Below are 10,000 nucleotides of genomic sequence, written 5' to 3' on the forward strand. Positions count from 1 at the left end.
AGCAGCAAGCGTTCGGTTGTTCCGCTTTTTCCCCTTCCCTTTCCTCCCTCATTGGTGGATTCGGTAAGTATAGGGTTGGTAAGTATCTCCACTGACTTGGTCAGTGTGACGGTGCCTGGTGGGTGGTGGCCGCTCGCAGAGTTGCCGTGGAGGCCTGTGTGCTCTGCTCATGGCCTGTGGCTCAAGCCTCGTTGCCCGCCCCGGAATCGCCGCCCACTTTGCTAGGCACCATCTCCAAGCTCGTCCATTGGTGATGAGTTTAACTGCAGATCATGTGAGGTGTTACAGAAAATTCTCAATGATAGTTTACAGCACTACATGAAGTTTGTCGTCACAGTTACTATGGGTTGACTAATTTTGTTGACACGATCATTACAAGTAACTATAGAGCAAGATATCACAAAAACAAAGCCCAACATTGGTGCGCAGCACCTGTAAAAAAAAAAAGCCACTTGGGCAAGCCACAATACATCCAAGAATTCGATCTTTCACACGGTAACACCTGTGTCCTTCACCTTAACCTCAAAATAGTTGTTGACCTTTTCCACCTCCTTCTGCGCAGCGTTTCAGACCTTTTAAGCTTGTACCTTTTTTTTTTCCCCATTTCAGACCATGCGATGTTATTCTAGGGAACAGGAGAGGAAAATTCCCTTAAGAACATCACTTGGTCTGAAATGGGAAAACAAAACGTACAAGCTAAAAAGGTCTATTATGACATAATGTGATCTCACAGGGTTCTTTGTTACAATGTTTGATCTCCCTGTCATGACGTCTAGATCCCAGAAGATATTATTATTATTATTATTACTGTTGTTGTTGTTGCTCTTATTAATAAGAAACATTATTATTAGAGTACTTCGTAGTAGTTGTTGTAATAGTATTAGGTGTATTATTATAGTAGAAGTGGTAGTAGTAGTAGTTGTATTTCTATGTTGTCACACAGCATTCAAGGCCATTGGTGGAAAGATTATGTCAGCTGTTCACAACCTTTTGAATTGTATTTACAGAGGTGACTACTTCAACTTTCGAGCCCTTTTCAGAGTATTTTGAGTGATGCCGTCATCCTGTTGAAGACAGTGTCTACTACCACTACTACTACTGTATCCCCAAAACAACTTGTTGGAATATTTTTCAAGATGGTTGAATCAACTGAGCCCGGGAAGTCCTTTGCTTCTCTTCCTTACATCAAAGGTGTAAGCGAATCTTTGACACACATCCCCCAAAACATGACGTTACAGTTATAAATAAAGATGAGTAGCATGATCACGGTACCCATTTCTGTAACATACCTAAAAATTGTGAAATTGTGTTTATTGGGGTGAAAATCACTTATTTTGGCTTATTTCACACCCAGACTTACATATCTTTCTAATTGTTCGGAAAATATTAATGTTTGGTCCGTTAAAACTGAATTTTTGATTTACCCATGACCCCTTGCAGGCGTGGTCTTTCATACAGATAGTCAATTTTGAGGCAAATAAAAAGTAAAAACAGAAAGCTTTCACTACATGGAGGATAGCATCCCCTCATTTAGTTCTATTGACACCCTAAACGCTGGCTTTCTGCTCCACTTTTTTGCTCCACTTTACAATTTGAGGTCAGAGCAGATGTCTCTCAATTTCCTGAAAATTGCCCCTGAAAAGACATTGTGGACTTCCCAATAATATCCATAGAGGAAAGGTTACCAAGCCTTGTGAAGCACATGGAAATCATGGCTTCTTTGCGAAGTAGATTTGTGATGTTCACTGGCACTCAAGACTAGGTTCAATATGGCCCGGCATGTTAAAAAAACGTAGCGACTCAGTCAAAGGCTAATATTTTCGCAACCCTGAAAGCTACGATGACGAAACTGTGGAAATAGCTGGTGGAACTTGTGAGCATTCAGAAAATGCTTGGTTGGAACCCACTTACGCCTTGGTTGGAGCAGGAGCAACATTGAAAGAAGTGGTCTCGAAAAATATTATTGCGTAATTGCGGAACAGAAAAAGCGTAGCGACTGTTTTGAGGAGTGATTTCTCCATTCGTAGTGGATCCCTCAAACTAATTTTTCTGTATGTTAAAGCACAAGGTATGAGCATTTAGTTGAGATGGTTTTGAAGCCACAAAATTAATATCAATTGAAGACTTGTTTCAAACTTTTACCTAGTGAGCGTCAGAATTCCAAAACACAGCGTTACAGTAAGGAAACTACGGAATTTTGAATCTTTTTAATGTGGTTTAATAAACTTGAACTGTTTTAATTTGGCTCATATGTAGTATTTACTGCGTGTTATCACTGGTTATTGTCCGTTAATCCACATAATTGTTCTCTCTTATGAAAAATGGTTTTGAAGACTTTCAACTTGAAAATTGTGTTACGCGTTACACTAAAAATTTTCCTATTTTTCTATCCTTTTCCTTTGTTTTCTCAAGAAAGGAAAGTCGCTTACCCTTTTTACACCCTGTATGCTAATCAACAAGGATAACCTTAGCATTCAGCAAAAATATAGCTTCATTGAAGACGTTAAACTGAATAAATCAGGAAATGTTTCTGAGTCACCCCCAACTGGGTACGGTGATTGTGCTACACATCAAACCACTGGTCACCCTACCACAACAGTTCCTGGCCCCAAAGTCTTGACCTTCGCAGGATTCACAGACAAAATAATGTTGTGTCCAAAATTCCATGTGCCAATTGTTAGTGATACTACATTGGTGAAACGAGCACACCTTTTAACATCAGTAAAAAAAAAGAACACTACAGAAATGTCAAACAGCAGTTAAAGGCTTAAAGATAGCAAAATCATGCCTGCTCACACAATCGCACTATTGACAGTCTTTGAAAATGCTTCTATGGTTTTAGAACAAGACAGACACTGGAAGCATGGCGGTGTTCTTGGATCCGACTCATGAAAATATTTTAATAACTCAAGAAATCTGTCGTCAAGAAAAAACTTTCGCGATGGCTGGCTGATAAAACTGTTCATCCTTTGACCAATACGTTCGGGAGTCTGATGATCCTCATCAAAATGACCACACCCAGCAATGCTCTCATTTCAGCTACCAAGGTAGGTGCAAAATCCCCCCGCATTTCTTCACGGTCGAGATCAGTTTCAATCGCATACCTGTTGGTATTGTCAGTGATAGTTTCAAGAAGGGCTGGTGTAAACAAGACAAGAAAATAGTCCAAAACAGAGGCACTTTGAGGCAGTCTTCTTGTGGGTCCAACGTGTTGTCTGAAACATTGTACTTCTACATCATCAAAACTTTCATTCCACCGCAGCTCATCTGAATCTTGCTCTTCCCCATCTTCACTGTCGTCCACTTCATCTGATAAGGTTTCGACCACAGACTCTTCCTCTCCCCATTCTCAACATAACCTGTCCTGTTCTTCTCTTGTAATCCTCATCGTCAGAGTCATCGACCAGCAACGCCATATTCAATTCCGTTAAAGCGATTTGAACTACAATGTAAAATCTGTCCACGAAAATAATGTGTGACGGCAAAATTATGCTTGAATGAATTCGTCCGTATTGTTTGCTTTATTCTTAACCTGTCTCACATTTAACTTTTAGGCCTTGTTAGAGTGTGCTTTGAAGCAATAATGACTTTTTGTGTTCTCGAAATTTAAGTGTCTGTTTTCTCGATCATCTTTTCACATACCGTAAGTAGCTCAGTGGTGTAATTTACTCATGGATCAAAATATTGTTTATACTTTTTATTGGTACTTTAAATTGAATCTCAAGTATAAAATAGACACCAATTACATTGCATGCTTCAGTATCTTTGTTACGCTCATGACAAGTACATGTAAGCCATCTCATACTTGAGTGATAATTTTGGGGAAAATAAATTTGAGTTAAGTGGGGTCAGGCACATGCTGTACAGTAGAAAGGTTCAGGTTCTATCATAAGTGACGGTACAGCTGTAGATGTTCCATGCCAGGTAACAGTTGTTTTCGTCATCAGACAACTATTGCTGGTTTTTCTATTTTCTGGAGCTATGCCTTCAGTTTTGTCATTTAAATTGAAATTTTCAAATAAATCATACAACTACAAATCCTGGGTGCCTGACTCTGCTCTTGCCAAAGTGAATAAGCATCCTGCCATAGGAGTACCAAGGGGATTGTTGCCACAAGGTGACAATGCAATAATTGCATTGTAAATTGGTTGATTCGTTTAGGCAGTATTGCAGTGGTTTTCTTTTAAATTCTTCACTAGTTGTGCTCTGTTAGCCATCTTTAATAGTCACTGGTTGTTTTTGTACTTGAGACGCATACTTAACCCTTTGACTTCCAAGCCAGCCTGAACCAGCCATACTTAGTATTAATTTTAACTCAGTCTAACGCCAGACAATTTTACTCGTCAATTCAATAGGGAGCCCCCAGGAGTGAATGGGCTAATCTGGGACAAACTTGCACAATATTTTTTTCTTTGTCTGTTAAGTTCGTCTGGTATAAAGATGAGCACCAGACACATAATGCATCTTGATAAACTACACACTTGAGTCCTTCGAAGATGCACCAAACTGATTATTTCGCCCAGACGCATTGTCTTGCACCTACCGCTTTACTAGATGAATTTAGCTGACACAGAAAAAATATTTGCCCAAGTTTGTCCCAGGCAGATCATGCATCTTGCATAGTTTATTCCGTCTTTACACTAAACGGATAACATAAAACATGAGAGATGTACAATAATTTCCACTTAGAATGCTGACTTTTTAAGAGGTATCGAACTTCAGACAAGAAAATTCCAACAAAACATAGTAAGGAGAGGGTGGGATTGGATCATCTATTACCTATCACGGCTTCCTGAACGGCTCCTCCGTCTGCGATATCTGAAACAGTACCAAAATAATTAGAAAGATTAAAGAGCTTGGCATTACATGTATTAGTTTATAGGGAAAGCAATTTTGTTTTTTTCCATGCCTTATGACTAAAATACACACAGGGTAAGGTAAAAAAAAATGTGACCCTATTTGGGAAAACCGGGCTTGACAAAAATAGCGTTGTAATGCATTTTCAATGCATTTTAAATGCGTTGATGATGCATTACAACGCGTTGATAATGGTTCGCAACCTATTTGTAATGTTATTCAGTCCATTGTAAAAACGTTGATAATGATCAACAAAATGTTTAAGAATGGATGAAAAGTGTTTCTCAACGCGTTGGCAACTTTTTCCAACGTTTGATACAAATTCTGCACAAAACGTTAAAAACAAAGGACAACGTTCACGCGTTGTAACAAAGCTAAACACATTGTCAACACAACCAATAGCGCTTTGTTTACAAGTAACAAATTCAATTGAACATTAAAATTCTGCATCTGAGAGAATTTGATTTTGTTTGATTACTAAAGAGCAATTTGCCACAACTTACATTAAAACTTTTGCGAAGCAACAGCCAATATTAATTATACCCACCAGAAATATAAACGTAGAAAAAGAAAATGATGGCGTAATTTGTTTGGCGCTTCGCTGCCACTAATTAGTTCAATATTTTTTTCTGTCATAACCATTAATAACCATTCCCTTGAGTAGCAAGTGAACGTGTCATCAGAAATACTTAAAGTACTGAATAGGAGTGAAATTTCCAGAAACGCAATCTTTTACCAGGCAAAGCTACCTTGATAAATAGTTATCTTTGTCAAATGCGTGGTGTGCGTGACTTGGGATGATGAAAATTGCTATACCGTCGGTTGCATTTAATCGTGAACACCTTGATGCATTTCAAAGACTTTCTGAAGCTTACTCTTTGTTTTCAAAGCCAATGAAATTGAAAAGTTTGCTTAAAAATTATTTATTTTCCCTGGTGATTTTATACAAACATTACGAAGCAGACAAGTCGCGCCACATGTTAGCTCATGTTTATCGCTCGTTTTGTGCCTTTTATCTTTATGGTATTTTATTGCAATGGCTGGCGAACTGACCGTTTTGATAACTTAACCACAAAGGGTTTAATCTGCACTGGTGTAAAAGCAACTTTAGGAGGCCTGTAGAACAAAATTTATTCCATATCAGCAGTTCAAATTCGTGATCGCTCGTGCGCAACGTTGACATTCCTTTGTTATCCATGTGCCATTCAAATCAAGTTTGCGATGTTGCGGTATTGTGTTGCAGTTGCCAACTCAAATTCAAACTGATACGTACGTGCTAGAGTTGCGTGCATACGTGCTAGAGTTCATGCCAATGGGTTAACAATTCGTTGTAAAGATTTCATATTAACTAATAGCAGCGGTGCTATGAATCATGATTCCAAACGGCCCGTGGTGGTTTCATTAAACGCGTTGTCAGTGTTTGACAACGCCTTGACAATGTTTTGAAATGATTTTGAAATGGATTTGCAACGCATTTCGGTTCCGTTGAAAAACATTGCCAACGTTTCAAAACGCAATGGAAATGCTCTTTAACGCATTTTCAATGCGTTGAAAATGCATTACAACGAAAAAACGCTTCAACGCTATTTTCGTTAAGCCTGCTTTTCCCAAATAGGGTCACAAATAATGTTCACATCAAAGCTAATGAATCCATTTCCTAATAGTTAAAACGAATCCCTTACTTGTCTCGATTTCCTGAGTTGCTTCGTCGCCTCCGATTCCTAAAATAATCCAATAACATGGTTATGTCATTTTTGACTGGCCACATTATGAAAGACGTGACAACATGTGGAAAGAAAAACAATCTTGGAGTTGCAAACTTTTCAAACAGTAGAATAGAAGAATCTCACCTATCCTGGCTACCACTACGGCTACGTCGGCTGCGACTTCTGCAGAAAGGGAGAAAATGATCATTAACTAGCTATAACAGCTTGCCTGGTGCAGTAATTTTGTAATCCACGCTTGCCTTGTGCAGAATTACAGTCAACTGTTGGTTTTCAAAGGCCAAAAAAGATTTCCCTTTAAGAGTCTGACACACCCAATATGCAAAGTACACAAACAATAGCTCAACCACCATTTTTAGCTTCACAATTTCAATGGCTCACCAGTCTAATCTGTTTCCACCAGACATTCAAAAAAATTGTGGGAGAGTCAAAACTCAACCTCCATCCTTGAGTCTATAGACTTTCCTTGATTATTGAATAACCGAGAATTGAGGACAGAGTTTTTGGGTCAACCAAACTGTTCATTTGCCCAAAAGTTACTGCAGTTGTTTATTTGAATTAAAAGATGTCACTGATAGTCATAATCTGATTGGTTGACGACCTGGGTAGTTACATGAAGCATGAAATCCAAGCAATTTCTATGAGAAATCAAGTGCTACGAGAATAGAACCAGTTAAAAGAACATTTTAATAGTTGTTTTCGCAATAAAATAATTATGGTTAACCCTTCTCCACCTGAGAGTGAGAGCATAGATCTTAATAGATTTGGAAGCGAGGACCCAAGGCCTTTTCCAAGATGCAGAGACAGGGCTCAAAATTGCGACTCACTGGTCGCCAATGTGACCACAAATTCAGTGCTGGCGACTAGATTATTTTTCAGAACTGGTTGCCAGCCGGCGAATCACGTCTGGTAACCCAGGATAAACAAAAGACAACTTCTGTATTTCAATCTTCACATGATGAAATCATTCGGAACTGGTGGTTAGTACACGACTCACTTTTCTTTCCCCACTACAATGTCTAAATACTACAAGAAAATCTGTTTTACACACTGTTAATTAAGGACGTTCGCGCCAATTGTTTCTACGCATCCTCACTGCGCACGCAAATGCACACGCCACATCATACAAGAGCGCGCACGCTAAGTAATAAATGAGAAATGGTAGGGCAAAAGGCCATTGCTATAGCTTTGCCTAGATTTAACGGTCTTGGACGTTCGGTGACCCCAATTTTTCTTTCCAGAAACGGATTTTATTTACAATTATCTCCATGTTGTCCAAAAATGAACAAAAAATCAATGTGGGAAGTTAAAAAAAATTCAAGATTTCTGCTCACGGGACATCAAATCCTGCCATCTTGCGGCTGCAAGGCACGTGAAACTGTGGTCGCTAAATGCGAACTTGATCTTTAAGGAACCTCACCAGTTGACTAAATTCACTTAATAAGTCCACTTAAACAATATTTGGCAGAGAAGATTTCACTTCAAAGATTTAATTGCAATGTATTTGGGTTTACAGACACTGGCCTTATTCGCTAACGAAGCCCGATTTTGTCACATTTTGGGTGTTTTTCCGGGCATGTTCTCTCCAAAACGAAGTCGGTGACCCCCCATTTTTTTTGTACATTTCTGACATAACTAACTCATTATCTTACAGTGGTAAAAGTTTCAGAAAAAAATCAATGTTGAAAAATTTTTGCGCAAACGTCCTGAATAGCACAAAGTGTACTTCGATACTTAGATCACCGCATTTATTTTACTAGGCAGCGGTTTCTTCCAAAAAATGGGATTGTGGGGGCACATTAACACCATGTTTTTCTTGCTGGGAAAACAATGAATCAGTTTCAGGAATTACACAAGTTTTTGCAGGTGGGAAGATTCAGCTAGAAGGTTGATTGAAATCCAAATCCATCGTCAGCTGTGAATGCTGAAAACATAGATTTAGTCAAATTATATTACCGAAGGATGTATGGAACCTTCAAAAAGAAACCTGTGCACTTAACATACAGTAGGATGGAGAACTTGTCGCCACAGTTACAAAGAGGACACAAGCATGTGTTTACAATGAAACTTGAATGTATTCAATCAACCGAATATAAACATTGGCCATAGCAAAGTCACGGGCTGATGATGATGAACGATGGAATTCAGTGTATTGCTTATACAGTACATGTACTTGTTTACTCTTTTGTTCCTAAATTAAACCGCGAGTGTTGTTAAAATAAATAATGCCCTTTTATGGAAAAATGAGACTCAGTTCTTTTTTTGGCTGTCGAGATCTTGTATTTATCAACTGGAACCAACAATTTTCTACAGCGTACGGACTCCTCCAGATGTTTTCAGATGTGATCGATGGAGCTTCGACAATTTTGATCCACAAATTAACCAGCATAACAGTTTCAAAGATACAGTGCAGCTCGGAGATAAGCGATCAACGCAGACGCAAAATTAACGCACACGATACATGTACATGGTATTGCAGCAGCAATAAAGAGGCAACAGATTAAATACTAAATAGTCTTGAATATGAATTAGCTGCCCCCCCAACCCAAATTTTTTTTTCAAGAAGGGGTCCAGAGGACACCCAAATTTCAAAACCTGGATACATCTCAGAAGATGGCATCTGTTTAGCAAGTTGACAATACGAAGCCCTTGTAAAATAATTTACTCGTCAAAGTTATGACCAATTGCCAAGTACTATTTCAGACACATGTACTCCTCTGTAAACTCCAATACAAATCAACTGGAGCTGATCAAATTACTATTTAACAGTAGAGTTAACTTTTAATAAAAACTCTTTCTCAGCTTATTAGTATTCATTAACTTTTGATACAGATCTTTCCTGAATTCAATTAATAATTTTATTATTTCATTGCTGTATCTCACGAGCAGTATAATAGATCTGTATGGGCGTTTAGAATGGCGAGCAAAAACACTCATACAGATCTCCCACTCATATTTCACCAACTACATACAATAAAATTTAATACAGTCATGTATAGCAGGTCCCCTTGTTTGAATAACTCAAGCTACAATAACTTGCTCCTCATTAAGTCTTTAAAATATATTTTCCCAAGTTATACAGTTGTTGTTATTTTATTTTTCCACTCAATTAACTAATCTTGGGAGCAGTAGGAGCACATTTCCACAAGCCCAGCAAGGAGTTTTACTACAATCAAGGATAAAATTCTTGGGACATTTTGCACCACAAAGATAAATCTATGGCACTCCCCCCCCAAACAATGTTGAATTTTGTACACCATATGCCCAAATTTCCTGTTTCACTGTTCCCTTGTAAGAACAATGTAGGAGGGGGAAGGGGGAGGGACAGTGAACACCTCCCACTTATGGCAAAATAGGGTTTACTCACTCAATTTACACAAACAATGTTTTTTGGTATTTCCTTGACTGTTCCGAGGAAT

General features: G+C 38.5%; 1 protein-coding gene across 1 annotated transcript in view; it reads right to left on the reverse strand.

Annotated features, from left to right (window-relative positions):
* The window catches only part of LOC137992674 (RNA-binding protein 39-like), a 23,980-nt gene that overhangs the window by 10,019 nt on the left and 3,961 nt on the right, over positions 1 to 10,000 (reverse strand). Inside the window, exons 5-7 of the mRNA XM_068838157.1 lie at positions 6,708 to 6,746; positions 6,540 to 6,578; positions 4,780 to 4,818 (exon numbers count right to left, since the gene is read on the reverse strand). Coding sequence (XP_068694258.1) covers positions 4,780 to 4,818; positions 6,540 to 6,578; positions 6,708 to 6,746 — 117 coding nt within the window. The remainder of the gene's footprint in view (positions 1 to 4,779; positions 4,819 to 6,539; positions 6,579 to 6,707; positions 6,747 to 10,000) is intronic.

The sequence above is a fragment of the Montipora foliosa genome, chromosome 1, assembly GCF_036669935.1.
Source record: "Montipora foliosa isolate CH-2021 chromosome 1, ASM3666993v2, whole genome shotgun sequence".
Taxonomy (NCBI): domain Eukaryota; kingdom Metazoa; phylum Cnidaria; class Anthozoa; order Scleractinia; family Acroporidae; genus Montipora; species Montipora foliosa.